This window comes from Python bivittatus, unplaced genomic scaffold, assembly GCF_059951505.1.
Source record: "Python bivittatus isolate LINGU-HERP-01145 unplaced genomic scaffold, Pbiv_v1 ctg000080_np1212, whole genome shotgun sequence".
NCBI classification, from domain to species: Eukaryota; Metazoa; Chordata; class Lepidosauria; order Squamata; family Pythonidae; genus Python; species Python bivittatus.
The window spans coordinates 49,070,921-49,090,843 of record NW_028277035.1 but is presented as its reverse complement, the minus strand read 5'-3'; the positions used below and the strand labels follow the sequence as shown (position 1 = coordinate 49,090,843).

Genomic DNA, 19,923 nt, shown 5'->3' with positions numbered 1-19,923 from the left:
CTGGTGTCTCTTTCTCTTTGTTTAGCCTTGCTGCTCTATTTGGTGTTCTTTGGATCATAGACAGAATGAATCATAACTTACTGGCAGGGAATTTAAATTCTTAACATAAAGTATATTACAATTGCACAGCTCCACATTTTCCGAATTTTGGGTTTTCTGATAGTCTTATTCAATTCTAGGAGCAAATATGTATTTAAAAGAAAACCATTTCATTTAAACTTGTAAAGCTTCTTTGTTTCACATGGCCTCTTCTTGTATTCCCTAAAATCTTTTCTCTCTTGATCAGCTATGCTACAGGCAGATGATGAGGATGACCTGCTGGAAGAGAGAATGCGAAGTCCTTTCGGGTCATCTTTCAGGACATTCAATGCAACAGACTACAAACCAATTGGTAAAGATTATAATTGTTCTTACTGAAATAAGCTGAGTGAAAGTATTATTTCAGTTGCTCTGCTAATGGATATCTCCATTTCCAGAGGCTCAGAGATATCATGATATCTACCAGAACTCAAGTTTGGTTAAACATAATCAAAAAGGGGTTTTTCTGTGAAAGTACAGAAAGAAAATATAAGAAGAAAATGCCAAATAAATAAAAAATTCTCAAAATTTTGTTCAGAATGGGGAAGTTCAGTAAAGGTATACTACGTCTGGCAAATTTTTAAGGTCAAATATTCAAAGAAATAACAATAAGTGAAAGGGAAATCTGTGCCTTGAAGAAGGTTGTATTGTACAACTGAGGCATATTTCATTGTCTGATAACTTTCCCAATCTGAGCATCCTTTGTGAGGCTCGTCTTCCCTTCCCTTCCCTTCCCTTCCCTTCCCTTCCCTTCCCTTCCCTTCCCTTCCCTTCCCTTCCCTTCCCTTCCCTTCCCTTCCCTTCCCTTCCCTTCCCTTCCCTTCCCTTCCCTTTTCTTCTACATAGGCAAAATTAAAATAGTGCATTTTTTATTGCTGATGTGTGTTCAGAATCTGTTCAAACATTTTTAGTAGAGCATCAGATATCTTTGATTCCTACTTAATAATAGCACGTAAAAAGTCCTCCCCCTCCCATGCTATTGAAATAAAATGAGAGGAAATGAGAGCATTGTATCAACATGGAAACTGATCTTCAAGCTGCATGTGATTCTTCCTTCCTCCATTTTGCTCTTCCAGAGTACTTCTAGGTCATGCTGATAAATGCAGTACTGTGTGTGTGTGTTTTTTAATTTGATCTTGTCCCCATAAATTTTTGAACATTTTGATCTCTCTACTTAAAAAAAAGGGGGGGGGCAAAATTGCTCTTTTTTCTCTTCCTTGGCCATTACTCCTCTTAGGAATTTCATGGTATAATCAGGGACATGCTCTCTATGGTCCTTAGAGGCTGAAAAAAATAATTGTAGCCCCCAGCTGAAAATATTGCCTGTCCTAGTGTATTTGGAGGTTCCTTTCTATTATCTTAAATAATTTCAGAGCTGTATGTGTAAAAATGTCTTCCTGATATATGACTTATAGATTGCAACAAGGAATTGCCTTCCAACTCTACACCGCCATTTTGTATTTTCGGTCTCCCTGCTCCCCAGGCTATCCTTTTGCCTGGAGGTAGGCCTTGGGGTTCTAGATATACAGTAGATACAGATACATAAAACCAGATCTCACAAGCCTGAAGTCTACTTATCCTTCCAGCTCTGGGACTTCTAGAGTCTTGTTGACTCTGTTATATGTGTTTTTTTCCCCAGCCACCATTGATGTAAAAAGGAACATCTTTGACCTGTGTACGGACACAAAGGATTGCTATTTAGCTGTTATCGAGGTAAATTTTATTCCTAGTGACCAGTTGTAAATATGCATAATTTCTGTTGAAGAAAAATAGTCATACAAATGTTCCTTCATGTAATAGCTTTGTCTGAAAATTTAATTCACTATGTTGTGCTTGTGGTTCCTTTTGCAGAATCAAGGAAGTATGGATGCCATGAACATGGATACTGTTTGCAGGCTCTATGAAGTGGGCAGGCAGCGTTTGGCAGAAGATGAGGAGGATGAGGAAGAAGATCAGGTGAGAAGCAGAATGCCTTTTGGAGGTTAAAGGCTAACTCTCTAGCTGAAATATTTGAAAATCTCTCTTGAGTCATTAGTACACCCACCCACACTATAACTATTTTGTCTTGAGTTCTGACGAGTGCTTTGTTTCTATCGACAAGCTATTAGAAACTTTTGACTTACTGGGCGCTTAATTATGCAGCTACATGATTAAACTGGTCAATCAGTACATAGCTAAGTGAGATAGCTATGCTTCTAGTTCTGTCCGGGATATGAAGACAACCAGTTGTGGTCCTCTTGTGGTGCTTTGTGGATGTTCTTGGTATTCTTCTAGTGTCTGTGCTTCCAGCAGTTAAGCATGCAGTGGGAAGGCTTGGCTATAAAACTGTTCCTGGCTAAGTATGAAGAATAATGTAAATCTGCTTAAAGATTCTGCTGTTTCTTTGTTTCCATTGTTTCACTGATATATCTATTCTGTAGTTAGCTATTAAGGTATTTGAAAAGGATTACTACTCCTTGTGCTTAGGGTTGCAGAAAGTAATATATACAGTTCAGGTGTGCGTCTCTGCTCAGCTGCTATTAAAGCTCTTGATGCATTTCTGTGTCACATTTTTTGTTGTGTTTTGCTACTTACGTGGAGGATGAATTCTTTTTATGATTTATTTCAGCAGAAATGTTGGTGTTTATTCTGACAAAGTTAAGGGATTGTCCTGGCAAAAGAAAGTTTAAGAGAATATAGCAGGGAAATAGTTTTGCAGTTTGGTTTTCTGATTTGTCTGTAGATTCATTAGGCAGGATTTCACCAATTTAATCTTTTTTAAAACCTGTTTTTATCCTTAGCTATTGACAGGCCATTTATTTCTGTAGCTGCTGATTATGATCCACGCCTGATAACAGGCACTAAAGCTTTCATTGCTATTTTTTTATTATTATTATTATTATTATTATTATTATTATTATTCCATCTGTTATGAAGTTTCTCCACATGTTAATATTCTTTACACTTGTCTGAAAAGCAGGATATTGCCTTCGCTTTTAAAACCCCTTAACACATATTCGATATCTCTTCCTGGAAGGCTCTGTTGCACATGAAAGGTTGGGATAAGATCTGCGCATAGGCTGGTGCTCCTAGTGATATACTTTTCCGTTTTAGTGCCTGCTTTTCTAGCCATACTTTTATCACCTCCGAGGACAATGGAGGAAAAGGCCGGTGAGTTACAAACTAAAGTCAATACTGAAAAGGAATTTTGATTTGCCTCTCTGTATAGAAGCTTTTAGTATTTGCAAGGGCTGAATTCCTGGATGATAGATAGAGCCCAAAGTAAAAATGGGACAAAGAGATGTTTTGTGAAAGGAAACACAGAATGATTCATTGAGACTTTTAGGGAATGCTGCTTTTACAAGGAATAATTGCAATTTTGGTAGGTCTCTACTGTTGGTCTGTAATGTCTTCTAAACCTTTTAAATTGTGGGTTACATAAGATTTCAGAAGACAAACATGTATCTTTGTAGTTATTTGTTTGTTTGCTAGTGGTATTCTTTTTTCCACTTAACTATTTGGAAAGCGTCTTTAAGGCATGTTGAGATTGCATAGAAAACTCAACTGATACAGTGCAGTGTGAGGTTATCTTCCCCTGCCCAGTTCTTTCTGTCCTCTCATCATCAGTTAGAACTCTGCGACTTGTGCCAAAAACGGCTGGTTTGGGGTTTCCTGTTTGGGATGCCCAGGATGCGAAATAGGCATCAGTGCCTCTGCTTTTAGAACAGTCCTGTTTCTGGATATGGTAACTGTCTTTCACCATCAGTAAGCTTTGGGAAGATTTTTTTTTATTGTATTGGAATCCATCCTTTATCTGGTAAAATAGAATAGTATTCCTTCCTGAATAGAAATTTGCCGGTATACACAATTTCTCCATCCTGGTTTGTCCAGTATAATAGCTGAGTGGGCTGAGTAAGGAAACGGTGCTATCAAGATGCCAGCTCCATTCCTTCTGCATGCACAAAAGGGGAGGAGCGTATTGTGCAATGCTGCTTTCATCACTGCCCCCTCCCCCTTTGGCCATCCCCTGCAGACACTTCTGGTGGTTACATCATGAATGGAAGCCTAGCTGGAAGCAGCCGTCTCTGCTATGGAAGGCTTTACCTTTTGCGGGAGAGCTGCTTATTCAGCAGTGTTGGAAAGCCACTCTGCATTTCAGGTCCTTCCTTAATATGTCACATTTCTCAGCACTGCACACAAGCACAGCCATATGGTCACAGCTCTTCCTTGAATGTATGTCTGATTCTGCTAGTGCAATGTCGAGATTTCACTGACTGAAGCACATAGGGGGGCCACTTGCAAAAAGGGATGCCTGTATTAGCGGCCTTCCCTCTCTTATACCATTTGGTCCTTTCTTTGCAGTACCACAAATATTTTACGGAACTATGGCAATAATGATAAAAAAAAAAAAAAAGCAACAACCCAAGAGCCAGCCTGTCTCCACTAGCCTCATCATAGCATGATTTTTAATGTGAAAAATGTTGATCGGTTGCACATCTTTGTTATAAATATTTAGGCCTTTTTTATCTGCTTGAATAGAAAGACAGCTAAAACTGCAGAACAGCAAATCACTTGTGAATGCAAATATTTGAGAAACTGCATAAATGTAAAGGAATGAAAGTTCCCTTTTAAGACAGAAAAAATTATTATGTCACACAAATGTTTTATTTGTTTTGTGGCAAGCTGTTCTAGCTCATAACAGTTTTCAGTGTGCATCATTCAAGGCTGTTAACGTCACTCATTATCAAAACAGTTGGTACATTGCGATAGGGGTACCATGATGGAATTTCATTAGATATCTTGTACTCCAGCCTGTTTGATTATAAACATGAATTGCTTGTTAACTGTCAGTGGATTTTTTTTTCAAAAAAGATTATTCTTTTTGCATAGCGTACCCAAAGTATTTGCAGCCTTCTGTTAGTAGGATTCTAGCCAATCTTACCAGTGATTTTTAATCAATAGAGCATGTGGCAAGTAATTGACAATTAACTTAAAGCCCAAATAACAGTCTTTAAGAAGTAGCTCTCTGGAGCTCTTTTAAGTACTCCATGTGATTAACTACTGTTAAAAAGATCTATATAAATTTACCATGTCATAAAATTTCAGTATACAAATGTATTCGGGACAGGTAGTCCTCAGTTAGGAATGGCAATTGGGACCAGAATTTCCATCGCTAAGTGATACAGTCGTAAAGTGCAACATCACGTGACCGTACTACTTAGTGATGGAAATTCCGGCACTTCCAGTTGCCGTCATTAAGCAAATGACCACGGGTTGTTAAGCGAGGATGTAATGTGGTCTCCATTTGCGACCTCCTGTTGGCTTCTCCAGTGGCTTTGCTTGTAGGAAGCCAACAAAGAACGTCACAAATGGCAATCACGTGATTGCGGGAATGCTGTGACCGACGTAAGTATGAGGACCAGTTGTAACTACCACTCATTCAGCACCATTGAAAGCTCAAATGGTTGCTGAACAAGTGGTCATTAAACAAGGAACACCTGTATATAAAAGAAGGTTTTTTTCTGATACATGTTTAATTTCCCCCTAAATACCATGATACTCATTTATTTTGAAATTTCCGTGATTTTTTTTTTTTTAATATAAAAGGTTTGCCTTAAAGAAACATGCTTCCTCAGGAAAATTGGAAGGAACCTTATACTAAAACTGGATTGTTTGTCAATCCAGCTCGATGTTATTTATACTCACTGGCAGTGGCTCTCCAAATCAGGGTCTTTTCTATTACCAAATTCCTTTTTACCTGAATATATATTGCATACAAAGCATGTGCTCTACCACTGGATCATGTTTGTTCTCTAAATATCTTGCACTGAATGAAGACAGCATGTTACTTATGGAACTCAAACAGGATAGTTGTAAGATGCAACATCTGTACTGTAGATAAGAAGTTACTGTTTTAGTTGGCTAAGCTGCAGAATGGCAATAACTGTGTTTTATCTCTTCACTCCAATTTGGCATCTATGACAAATTGTTTGCTGTGTTACGCGTATTCCGTCTATCCATGTCTTCTGGGTCTACATAGAAGCCTATGGTAAGAATCTTGCTTTCTGCGTGCTGATATGTATAGTCAGGTCTGTATTATATTTGGATGACCCATGAGGAGTTGGAATGCATTTGGAAGCCAAACCCTAAAGGTAAAAGCAATTGTATCTTTTATAGAGGATTTCTGTATGAAATCCGTGCAATTTAGATGAAAGAATAAATGATTTCAAATTTAGGGTGGGCGATGAAGTTTGGAAATGTAAATAATCATAAATGGAGCTAATAATGTTAATTGCCAAATGTTTTATTCAGAAAGGGTAAATAGCATTTAAGTTGGAGATAAGCTATTTTTAAGCAAAAAGTAATATGTTTTTAGGGAAAGAGAGAGAATTAGTTTATGGGAAACATTTATGTTCAAAGCATCAAGTATTTTATACACAACACACACACACACCAGAACTTATACTGTAATTGCATTTTAGCACTATGCTTGACTCCTTAACACTACTGTTGAGCTAGTTACACAAAATGTTTGGTTTGTGTTCAATTTTGGATATAACACTAAATTGCAATTAGTTAAAGGTGGAAGAAAAAGTTTCTGTTCTCTTTCTAGTTGTGCCAAAGTAGGGATAGATTAAAGTGCCCCTTTTTTATACAGTATAATACTCTCTACCATGTAATATCTGTAAGCATTGAAACCGTATTTGTAGAGTTTAAATTTGAAAATGAAAAATTAATAATATACATCTTAATATATTCCATGTAATATTTTTTCATAGTTAATAACCATTTTCATGGTTAACAGTTATTGTGAAAAATCTGTGTTCCATGAATATATTTAGCAAGATTTAGTTGCAGCTCTCTGTATGTTGTACAGCATACATCTAGATTTACTTCTGTGTAGTATCTTAAAAAGTTCCCAAATGCTTCCTAAAAATAAAAATCCTATGTATGAGACAGTCAAAAAAAGTGAAGGTGGGAGGAAAGATATTGACACTGATGGACTCAACCAAACCTAAGTCTTATTGATTGGACTTCATTTTGGACAACATGACTTAGGAGAAGATGATTGTTTAGCCAACATACAACACGTTTCAAATTGCGATAATACTGGTGAATTTCATCATAGTAGGTGCGTGTGATTAAACTTTTTTGGTAGAAAATAGTAGCCCTTGGGTGAGAAATAAATATCCTTGGATATAAAAATACTGGTGGTTTTTTTTTTATGATTTCATTAGTGAAATATGTTTTATTCAGTAAGAGTAATTGTCTAAAACAGTGTTTATAAAGTGGAATATGCCTTTAATAATTTAAGACCAGGTTAGAGAAGGAAAAGTACATAATTTCTAATATATAGATATTATTGTAGCAATTGTAGATATTGTTGTAGCAATTGGTATTTGGGGTTTTCCAGTACTAAAATGAAACCTGATACTCAATTGCATCATTCTTGCTTGGATTTTAAAAAATAATTGCAATTTCAAACACATAGTGAATCTGCAAACATTTTTTTAAAGCTTCTTTGACAGGGATAACAGCCTTCTAATTTTTTTTCTTAAATATCTTTAGATACCTTTTATCTAAAATAATAATTAGTAGCTTGTTTCGGAATTCAGGATCTCTTTAAAAAGTCTAGAGACTCCCTGCATGCCCAAAGTAGCTGGTGATATTCCCATGTATGGGTGTTTTGAGTTACTCTTTCTTCCTCTTTCTCTCTCCCCCTTCTCAAAAAAGTCTACAATAATAACTAAGAATAGTTTCTAATAAGGACTAATAAGGAATTTAAAACTAGAGGCTTTAATGAAAATATGACTGACAGTGGCAATTTGTAAATTTGTACAATTTAGCAACGAGCTTCCATTATTTAGATACAGTGTGAAAATGTATAGACTGAGAGGTGGGCTACTCTGACCCCTGGTTCATAGGTGAATCTCCTTGGCCTTTTGTATGGCTCGCCATATGTGCCCAGAAGCCCCTGCCATTTGACACAGTTGAGATTGCTCATAGCAGCAGAAACCTGCAATTTCTGCTAGAAGTTAAAGCCTTCCTCTCCAGTGATCTTGATGTGAGTGAGATTGCAGGTTTCCCTACTAACAGAACCAGAAAATAGTGGAATCTGTTTAGATCACCAACAAGGGAAAGCTTTATGTGTGAATGTATGGGCAGTTCTTGACCCAACCTCTGACAATGTGGTGGTCCGTGAAACTGAAAAGATTGTCAGTTCTGGACAGGAGATGTACCGTGTAACAGCTTAGTATTATTTGTGGCCTGTAGATTAAAAATTGCTGCTTCTACTTTTGATCTGTTGTTTGAGATGACTCATAGATCAGGAAGAGATCACTCTTGAGACATAAGAACTAAAACATTTGTTCCTACTGATGTGTATCACTAGATTATATTGCCAGCCTGAATAGTTCCCTTCTGCTAGAAATGTTGCTAAGAATACATTAGGGCATTCCATTTTGTGCTTTGTGATAAGCTTGGCTGTAGGGGAACAAAATACAGTAATGTGAATGTATTTTGAAAGATACTTTGCCAATTAATTGAGGTGTGCTGTTCTTATAAATGCTATCATCTGTGTCTTGAGCGCTCAGGTCAGCATACAACCAGCTCAATGGAACATTCTTTACTCGGGTTTGTTTCTGTGTTACAGTACTCAATTAAAAACTAAGCCAATCGATTTTCTGCAGAGTATACCCAGAAAATGTTCATCAAGTACAGGAAATGTTACTAAGTTTTCATTGAAGACCTGTAAGGTTTGTCTATGTTGTTAATAAATCTTAACATAATCATTTGTAGCTTAGCAGTTTTCATAAGTGAATTGTGTTTTAAGTATGACATATTTTTGGAATGTATGAGTCCCATCTTTGTTGATAATATCCAGGCAGGGTGAGAAGAAGTAGTCTGATTAATAAGGTGAAATGATTTTTTTTCTTTGCCATTCTAAAAAGCAATGATTCTGTTGTTAAGAAGAAATGCTATTACGACACTAATTATAATGACACTTTTTCTTTTTATAATTTACAATTTATAGTTTACAATTTATTTTAGGAAATAGTAGAATTTGGTTGTTGAATAGTTGGGGGAAGGATCAGTAAGAACCTTTTACTTTGAGTGGAAAGTATGGGAATGACTTTGAGTAGTTTTCCCAACCTGGAGCTCTCCTGATGGATTGGATTATAACTTCTGTAATTATCTCATCTCTTATGCTAGTTTACTAGTCATTTACTAGTAGATTATCTGACCAAAGTAGAGTTTATGAACAATACAATTGAATGGAGCTAGTGATGGTGGGCAGGATTCAAATTAAGTTGATTAAATCAAAGAGAACTTGATCAGTGGGTCAAGTTAGCTATGAGTTTTGATGGACCTGAAGTTCAGCAGTCTGGACCTAAACCACCAAAAGTATGTTGCCATTTTTTTTTCTAAAGCTGTTTAAAATACATTTTTTAAAAAAATAATAATATAACATGGTTTCTATTTACTTAACATAGTGTATGAATCCCCACTGATTGTGGAACAGTGATATGTGTGAACCAGGCCCCATATCAGTTGTTCAACAAACCATGTCTAAAAATCATGGCTATCATTATGTTTATCATTATCATTATATTCCGCCAATGTTTTGGTTGCTTGAAGTAGATATGAGTGCTGGTACAATGGGCTTCTTATCTATCACATATGCCATGGACTTTTTAGTTTAGACACTCTTTATTTTATATTATGATACTATAGTTTGATGTAATATATTATTGTAGCATTTTTATAAAAATCTGCAGCTTTATTGCATTAGTTATTATGCACTTATAACTAACATAGTAGTAAAATAATTACTACTACTACTACAAACAACTATTACATTTGATAGAAATCAGAGAGGGACTTTTCTAAACTCTGTAAATGTAATGCTAGGAAAGTGTCAGTTGAAGTATGTCTGCTGGTTTGCTTGTTTTATCATTCTAATGAGGCTTCTATCATGTCTTTTCAGGAAGAGGAGGAACAGGAAGAAGATGATGATGAAGATGAAGATGATACTGATGACCTTGATGAGCTGGACACTGATCAGTTGCTAGAGGCTGATTTGGAGGAAGAAGAGAACAATGAGAATGCAGGTGAGGATGGAGAAAATGACTTCTCACCTTCTGATGATGAGGAAGTGGCCAATCTGCTTGAAGAGGGAGATGAAGGAGAAGATGATGACTCTGATGCAGATGAGGAAGTTGAGCTGATCCTTGGTGATAGTAAGTATACACAAGTTTTCTAGAAATAATATTGATTTGATTTGATTTGTAGACCAATCCAGTTGTGAAACTAGATAGTGACAATAAGGTAGAAAAGAACAAAAACAGCAAATTATGACGATACCATACATACCAGAATGAATGCTTGCAATTTATTTATTGATTCGATTCAATCAACCAAGGCCAAAAGGATAATAGAATAAAAAAAATGAACTTTTTTCAAATGCAAGGAGAGAAGGTGCAGTACTTACTGCTGGGGAAACATGTTCCAGAACATGGGGATCACTGCTGCCTAATCCTTGTCCCATGTGCTTCCTGGAGAGGGGAGACTCTCAGCAGCCCTTCTCAAGATGTTCTCTCAAGACAGGGCTGTGTGGATAATCACTTGTACTTTGAACTGCATCCCCTTCTATGGCAACTATTGGAACCGATATTACCAGATTGCCACAATGTTTGTTGATGAAAAACAACTCAGTTTTGGGAGGATTTAATCAGAGTTTATTTCACCTCATCTAGACTCTAACAGCCTTTAAGTACAGGTTCAGGTTTTCCATGGCATCTCCAGATTGGCCTGGGGTGGAAATGTATAATTAAGTGTCTTCAGCATACTGATGATACTTCACCCTGTACTGATAGATAAGTCCTTGGTAACTTCATATAGATTTTAAATAACATGGGAGAGAGTACTAAGCTCTGTAGCACCCCACACTGGGGCAACCAGAAAGCCAAGTGCTGTCTACTCAGAAGTGGAACTACCAAAAAAATGGTGCTCCTGACCGCCAGCCCTTACAGCTGTCCCACCACAATTCCATGATTGATGGTATCAAATACTGCTGAGAAATCCAAAAGTCCAAGAGGAACATACTCTTCACATCTAGATCCTAACAGAGGTCATCCACTGGAGTGACCAATGCTGCTTTCTGTCGTGGCTCCAGCTTAGAATCCTGACTGGCAGGGATCCAGATAATCCATTTAATCTAGGATCCTCTGTAGCTGGATACCTAGAATCTTAAGAACCTTCCCCAAGAAAATGGCTTCCAGTGGCAAGGGCGGGTTGAACGCATCTCTTCCTTGAGCTCTGATCAAAGGGACTGTTGGTACGGTGGTTAAGGCTCAGGCAGGTCCCCTTGAGCCTGAAGGTTTCTCCGGAGTCAAGGAGAACACCTGAAATTGACCATGTGTCCTCCAGACGGTTGTTCCTGGCAAGATCATGAAGTGGAGGTTTTTGCAATCCCCTGGTGAGTGAGCAGCTGGGGGGCGGAATTTCCATCCATTTCCAAGCCACGCTGAAGCCAAAATTCAAATGGACTGTAGATCTGACCGTCCCATTTCTTAATTTTTATGGATTACCTTTTTATAATTAAAGAGAGGCTTTTCCTGGGCACAGAGGGCTATTTCCTCTTGGCAATTATAGGTATTTCAAAGGAATATTGATTTTTTTTTTTTTAACTATGCTTATTAGTTTTGCCTAAAAAAGCAAAGAGTAATGGAGTTTGGATTATTGTGGACTCTTAAAGAAACAAAGAATTTTTTTTCTTTTTTTTTCTTCTACTTTTTTATTAGTAATTTTTTATTAGTTATTCTTTTTGGTGAATCTGCCTTTGATGTATTTCGCTGGGCTTTATGCATCTACGTGAGAAAGTTGTCCTTTTTTTATCTACTCTGCGCTGATTGGGGCAGTTCATATAAACAAGCTAATGGAAAATTTCTGGAGTTTTTTTTCTTTCCAGCAACATTATTTTTGACCACTAGAGTGGGTATTGTCTAACTAATCCACTACCTGAAAGTTTCTTTTGGTGGATTTCTTTCTCATTGGCAATTTTATGGTGATATTAATTTAAAAATGACTTCCAAAAGACCCTATAGAAGTGTCTGCAGAGTTTGATTTTTTGAGGCAGATGTTTGAAGACTTTTCAGCTAAAGTTATACAGACTATAGATGCCAGATTTGAAACAATAGAACAAAAATCAGATAAAAAAATAAAGAAGATGGATGCTGTTGTAAAACAACTTACTGACAAAGTACAAATACTGGAAAATAGAGTGGATGCTAAAGATACAGAAATGGAAAGAGGATTGGATAATTTTGCTCTACTTGAATTTAGAGAGAAGGAATTCTGTTTAAGATTAAGAGCAATTCCTGAAAATGCTCAAGAGAATGTCAGACAATTGATTGTAATTGCTCTGTCCAGCTTATTAAGCTGGGAGGAAGAGAGGATCGACCAAGAAGTGGACAAGGTATATCGTATAAACTCATGCTTTGCAGCTGTTAGAAAACTTCCTAGAGATGTGATGGTTTACTTTTTGAGATGGTCAACAAGAGAACAAGTACTACAGACTCACTTTGATTCTAGACTAAAAATTGGTAATAATCGGATAATATAATTGCATTAAAAGAAATACCTATTAGAATATTGAGAAAGAAAAAGGAATACACCTTTTTGACATCTTTCCCTAGAAGTATCCAGGGAACTGAACAGAGCCACCTGGTAGGAGTTTGTGGACATTTCACCACTACATTTCACCACTGTCTTCGGCAGAGTGTTAGTTAAGATGTAAGCACTTACCAGTGCTCAGTTGTATCCAGTACTCTTTTCTGCCACTGTTTCTCTAGACATATTTCCGGCCTTTTCATTTCACTCAGCTACTCCAGGATCAGTGCTGCACAGAGATCTTGCAGGAATGATCCCATTCAGAGCTCTGCCTTTCTTTGTATTCCAGTGTTTGTCCAGACATGACATAGAACTAGCCACCAAATTGTTGGGAAAAACTCCAAGGTCTTCCTAAGGGTCCTGCTGCTCATGCAGAGGTCAGGTGCAGCTATGATGCACAGTATGACAAAGAACTTTTCAGCCTGTTGAGGATTTGGTTTTAAAGACAAAAATCCCATCTAAATCACAGAAGTATGCTTTGACTAGGGCCTCTTTATAGACCAGAATGTCAGGTTTTCTTCTATTCCTTGACTTTTTAATATTTTCATAAGAAAAAAAGTAGTAAGATTTCTTTTCAGTGTTTCAGACATCATTATTCTTCACTAACCTGACACTGCCTGGAGGTGTGTGGGACCTCAGTTTCCAGAATTCTTGGACCCTGCAGTCATGTTCTGTTCTCAGTACATCCAGACAGTCCCAGGTTGGGGGAAGCTGTGTTACAGATTTAGGAGTTGAGAATTGTGGCAGTTTTCTCTCCTCCCACAACATCTTACTCATCAATCTGATTAACTGAATAATGCATAACAGTATATATTATTTGGTTAAAAAAAAGTAGCCTCATTGTCTGCAAGAATTTCTCTATATTGCCTCTATTGATTTGGAAGCAGCTTTTACTCAGACTTGGGAGTGGTTATGGAGGAAATTAGCAGCTATGGATTGCTGCCTTTTTCAGCTGATGATGTTGCTCCATGAGAACATCTATGTACAGATAAAACGCTCTGGCATTGGTGGTCTTTCTGCATGTGTACCCACTTTGAAGGGAGTCAAAAGTGTGTTTCTCTGCCCTCCTTTCATTTTCATATTAATTCTATAGTACAGGTTCTCTCAAAACGTGAGTTTTCCCCTCCCCACCCAATTGAGACAATGATGCTGTTTCCATCCTGGTGATGGATGCCACCATTTTCTCCCAGATTCAGGTCAGCCTTTGATGGAGCTTTCAGGTTCTAGCAACGTTCTGCTATTATGGAAAACACTCTCCAAAATGAAAGTGGTTATATTTGCCAAGCAATGTACAACTGCCTTCCTAGAAAATCAGTGGCATCTAGATTGAATAGAGTAAGGTTTTCAAATATCTAGGAATTTATTTTCAGTCTTCCACTGTAATAAACTCAGGAAATTCCAATATATACCCAGAGATTACCAGTACTATAATTACATTTGCTAATTTATTTATTAGATTTATATGCCTCTAAATCTGCAAGAACTCATGGCAGCTTAAAGCCCATATAAAACAAATTATCAGTAAACAAAAGCAAGTTATATATCTACAGTATCTACAATGAATATTAAAATAATGGTTGCCATAATACTTTCAAAATTAAACATTGAAACATCCATAATAAGCTCAAAAACAACTCATGACTTAAATAAAACCATAGTTGAACTGTATCAGAAATTCATATATTGCCATCCAAGATAACCATCAGAAGCCCTTTGCTGGTTGTACGAGCAACAACTTTATCTCTGCAGCAAATTGTTTAAAGCCAAGGTGCTGTGACTCCTGCAGTATGGTGCATAGCTTTACACCTACACAGCTATAACAGCTTTAGAAGCAGCCCAATCAAAATCTGTAAGAATTGTGCTTTGTGCCAGATGTGCTGCTTTGGGTAGAATTAGGCCCACATGAGAATTTGTTGCTTGAAATTCTGAAACAAATTTTCTGGGTGTGTCCTTAGGCCAGTCCATCCTTGCCAATAAGTTTGCCTCCTCTTGGGAAAAATGTGTACCTTCCATTTGCCCTGTTGTGGCCTCTTAGCCCAATCCCTGTTAATGCCTGGACTAGAGAAAGCTACATTAAACATCAAATAGAGAGTCCTTGACTCGAACCTGCAAAGGATAGATTCAGGGTTTCAGACTATTTGCTATTCCCAATTATTTTCCCAGCATTATACATAAAAGGATATATACATCAGTAAGCTTTACCACTGAGGTAAAGCTTTACCAGTGAGGGTATTGAAGGGGAAGTTCAGTAACATCCCGTATTTGGAATGCCTCAACCCTTGCTTGGAGGAGGCCACTGAGGCTGTTTCACCCATCTTGCTGTGTTGCTCCTTGTACTATACTCTGCACTCTAAGTTAGAATTTCCCTCCTTGCAAAACCATGGGCTGTCCTGACATGCAAGGTGTGCGCTTTCTACTGGCTGATTGATCTATAAAATTTTCTTTGAAAGTTGTTAAGCTATGTTCAGTTGTGATTTCTGTCAGAAAGTGCAAGATTTGAAATGAATGGTCTAGTTAGCTACGCCTTGGGTAGAAGATTAATCTTTTTTTAAAGTGCCTCTAACTCCTACCTAATGTATTAATTTCTCATTTTGTTTGTGGGTTATATTGTATTCATGTTTTTTCTTTGGTCATTGGCCATAAATCAGTGTAACAATAATAATCATGATTGTAATAATAATTATTAAAAAGGTGTGAATGGAGATAATAGGTATTAGAGGAGGAAGTGAAATTAAAGGCAGGGATGAGTGAAATGATAGTTAGATAAAGTGTCAAAGGAGAAGAGGAAGATGAAACACATGATATTTTGAGGGATACAAGAGGAGGAAGAAAAAGTATGCTTCTGTGCAAACCTTCAGCAATTCCCTGTCAATTATGATGACATAGCCTTTCATAGTTTAAGTTGGTCTGGGATTTTTTGGTAAATTGTTCCACTTTGCATAACCTTTTTTTGTTATTGTTGGGTTAAAAAGTTTTAGAGGGATGATGGTGGGGTTTTTCCTAGCCTCTTCCACTTTGAGTGCTGCACAAATGTGACTTTTGTCCTGAAAGTTTGCACATCCTTCAAATAGAACCTCTGGATGGATCAGCAAATTCTGCCTGAAATGAGATTTATCAGTATAGCTTTTGAACGTATCTTTATATTTTAATGAAGGAAAAATGGCATTCTAGAGCATCTTGCCCAAGAAAAATTATAGTGGCAAAGTATAATGATTTCCAAAGAGAGATTATCAAAACAAAATAATACTAGTGTCAAATTCTTCATCTTTCTGTCCTAGAAATTGGACATTTCTAGCTCTTCCAACAGAGCCTCTCAGGTTCAGCTCAAGAATCACAACGAGACAGTCCAGAAATCAGCTCTGCACCTAATAGGCAGAATCTCGCCAGACTAACTCTAATCCCCCAACGACAGCAACTATAACAATCATGCCTTTAGGGAGGGGCCAGTCTCCTCCTCTTGACTTTCACACAGTCCGTCTGGGGGCTGAGGAGAGGCTTCCCTTGGAAGTTCTCTCCCCCCTCCCTGTAACCTTGAAGCTCCATTCCAGAATCCTCCCTGCTCGTGCCTTCCATCGCAGAGCCATAGTATAAAGTATTGTAGGGCTGCACTAGTTGGAAATTCTAGGATACAAACAGATTGGGGAAGGACCGTATGAGTATGTTATTAATATCTTCATCTCTTACAAGTGTAAACCAACTTTCCTTTACCTCTTACAAAAGGAAGAATTGCTTCACAGCTGTTTAAATTACAGTATTTGATTTGGGCCAGGTCCTTTGCTGTATCAAGCCTTTAGCAACTGAATGTTTCTAATAACTAATTGGTCACCTTTGCAGCCGACAGCTCAGATAACTTGGATCTGGAAGATGACATAATCTTGTCTCTGAACGAGTGAGGCGCAGTCTTCCCCCGGGACGTTGGCCGCAGAAAAGCTCCTGATTCGGAGGCCAGGAGAGCCAATCAAGAGGCGAATACTGAGCACCCTCTCAGCTTCTACTACTTGGCAAAATCCAGTCCTTCCAGTTTTGCAGTGGACAGACACAGGCTCAGGATAGGTCCAGAGTCTTTCGACAGAGACCAGGGGTTCGGCCTTTATTTTCTCTGCCTTTTTATTTTATTTTTTGTTTTGATTTTAGGCCAAGACATGACTCTTCTCCAGGGAGACTTCTGAAGATATTTCACAGTATATTTTCTTTGTATAAAGTTCTTTCCTAAAGAACAGAAATAGTTTTATATGAGACAAACAAGCAAAAAAAAAAAAAGATTAAAAAAAAACAGGCAGGTATTATAAAGAAGGTATGACTTTGTACCCTTCTAAAATTTAGTTACCAAAATGGATTTCTGGGAGATTAAAAATAAATTTAAAAATAACAAAGGGCATTTTTACTGAAGAGAGTGGGAAAAAGTGAATCATGGATTGTGAAACTGTGGACGAGTGATTTTTATTTTGAACATGATTTTTTAATGGAGTTGTTGCTACCTGCTGTGAAGAGGTCATTTTTTGTCCTATACCTTTTGTCCTGTCAAAAGCCCTGTGAGGGTTCCTGCTGCAGGAGCCTTGGTGGAGGGCTGGAGGTCCAGTTTGGTCTCGTTCAGAACCTGCCATTGCTAGAGATGAAGGACTCTGGCTTCTAAGCCTCCCCCCATGCTACCCCCTTCTTTTTGTCGTTGGCATTTTTAATCCTCTCTTCCCTTACCCTTCTGCCCTCTGTGTGAAAACTACAAATTGAAATCCTTTTTCTTTAATGTAAATTGTATTTATTAAAAAAAATAAAAATAAAATGCAAGTCCTGTCTGTTCATAGCTCTGAGCTGCTGTCACATATATTTATTGCCTTGCTTCAGGTGAAGATATGAAGGCAACAGTTATTTAAAATACAAAGATATGGGATATTTAGATAGCAAATGCTGCTGCATTCACAGGAATGTAACTGAACTACAAAGTGTAGTCTTTAAGAGATATTCAAGAGTTGTGGTTTCTGAACTATTGACCTCTTTAAAAAAAGGGGCACACAATGAACTTCTGCCAGCAGAATCATGTTCAATGAAGTCATGGGAGAATTCTGGTCTCCAGTTCTGCATAGTCAATGCCAAGATACTTTGGAAACAGAAAAAGTGGGTTCTTTTCTTTTAGAGTTCAGATCTTCGAGCAGGCATTCTTCCTTCCTTGTATCTTTTCTCTACAGGTTCTTCTAAAAATATAGCAATAATAAGTTTGGTAGATGATGCAAGTATATAAAGATTTATATAGAGAGGTTGAAGCTGTTGACTTCTTGCACCCAGTCTCTGATGCACATACATTATAAAGTCATTACAAAATTCTGCAACAGCCCTACAATGTGGATCAGCATTTACCTTCCACCTTGTAGGTAAGAAGCCAAAGCTGAGGGGAGCTTATAGCTCACTCTTAGGTATTATTTCACATCAACCTTTTTGAATTAAAAACCTTGAACTTAGTATGAACTGAGGCTTAACCTATGAATAGCATTAAGGTTTTTAAAACTTTACACATTTCTTCTACACTTAGCTTGTTTCAGTATACATAACCTTTTCCTTTAATAAATGAAATTCTTAATTGATTCTCTTTAAAAAATTATGAACACATTCACTCAGATGACTAGTACTAGAGTTGGAAAGCTTGTTGGATATGCATGGGCCAGAGGTGGGCATACTTGGTTTGTTCCAGCAAAATGCATTTGAGCAGACCACCTTATTATTATTATTTTTGGCCAACAGTGGTGCCTTTCCAGTTTTTTTTTGACAGCTGTTAAATCTGAGCTGTGATGTATTAATATGCACCATTCGTCAGTTGATGAAGTGTTCAAATTAGCTTTAGATGATAGTCATGTTCAGTTTAACAGTATGTTTAACAAATTAAGATATAGGACAAATTGCTCATCTCAGTTATATAACTGATCCAAACCTGTATATGTGCCTAATCTTGCTAAATAAAACTATAAACACTACAATTAGACTAGACCATATTGTGCATTACAATGAAATCTAAGATTCATTCTCTACCAACATCCATGGTTTAAAAATGTGGTTGCTTTATATAACCCACTAAACCATCATATCATTGTAAACAAGAAGAGTAATTTGTTACTTTCCCTGAAAAAGAAGAGCTAATAGAGTGATTTGTGGAGTTGTATTAGCACGTTCCTTATTTATCCTTAGTGTTTGTTCATGAAAGAATCTTAATTACTAGTTGCAGATAAATGGTTGATTTTGTCAAAATGAAGATACAGGTTGGATACTTCAGGAGCTTTAGGTGACACAGCTGCTAAAGCCAACGAAGTATTTGCTATTGAGGGGGTTGTGTAGGCCCCCAATCCCTAAAGGTAGAGCAAAAACGTTATAACACTGTATTTTTAAAATATTTGTTCTCAGCCTAACCAGACTTCATTCAACTTTTATCTACTTAGAGCAGATCTATAGTTTAGGGCCCCAGATGAGAGAAATGGAAACCCAGGGTGGTAAAAATGCCAGTTTAACTGAGGCAAACAAGATTGTGGAATGCTTTACAAAATTGAAATGGATTACATCTTTATTACTATTTAGTTTCTTTTGTGCCTTCTAGTCATTGTTGACTCCTGGCGACTATCTGGACTAGTCCCTGTAGTTTTTTGGCAAGGTTTTTCTGAAGTGCTTTGCCCTTGCCTGCTTCATAGTGCTGAACGCGAATGACTGGCTCAGTGTCACCCAGCTGGCTTTGCACTGAGGGCAGAACTAGAACTCATGGTCTCCTGGCTTCCTGGTCCAGTCCCTTAACCACTACACCAAACTGGCTCTTTAGTTTCTACACTTATTTCCCAGGATCAGGTAGCCTCAGATTTGTTAAAGAATTATTCCTACTGTTTCATATCAATAATAAGGGATTGAAGCAGCATAGAAGCCCAAGCAAATGAATAAACACTTCAAGTAGAAAAATATGGATTTCAAAATTTACCTCATTATTATTTATATGGCTGCCATCTCATCTAAGCAAATCTGGGTGGCTCACAACAGATATATAAAAATATATACTGTACCTTGGAAACAGCAGAAAACAGTTACTTCCACTTAATGTTAAAATTTAATTTGCATAGTTTTTAGTCACCATATTTTTTTCAAAATTGATAAAAAACCTGTTTAGATTCCATTCTTTAAAGTCTATTTTAAAGACTTTTGATTATTTTTGAAGGCTGGGAGACAGAA

The 19,923-nt window shown here is 37.3% G+C and overlaps 1 protein-coding gene across 1 annotated transcript in view; it reads left to right on the top strand.

The window, feature by feature from the left end:
- Positions 1–17,514, top strand: part of DCAF1 (DDB1 and CUL4 associated factor 1) — a 48,829-nt gene extending 31,315 nt beyond the window's left edge. The window contains exons 20-24 of the mRNA XM_007432399.4: positions 287–391; positions 1,718–1,791; positions 1,930–2,034; positions 10,046–10,298; positions 16,564–17,514. Of these exons, the coding sequence (XP_007432461.1) occupies positions 287–391; positions 1,718–1,791; positions 1,930–2,034; positions 10,046–10,298; positions 16,564–16,622 (596 nt within the window). The 3' untranslated portion in view covers positions 16,623–17,514. The remainder of the gene's footprint in view (positions 1–286; positions 392–1,717; positions 1,792–1,929; positions 2,035–10,045; positions 10,299–16,563) is intronic.
- The last annotated feature ends 2,409 nt before the right edge of the window (positions 17,515–19,923 follow it).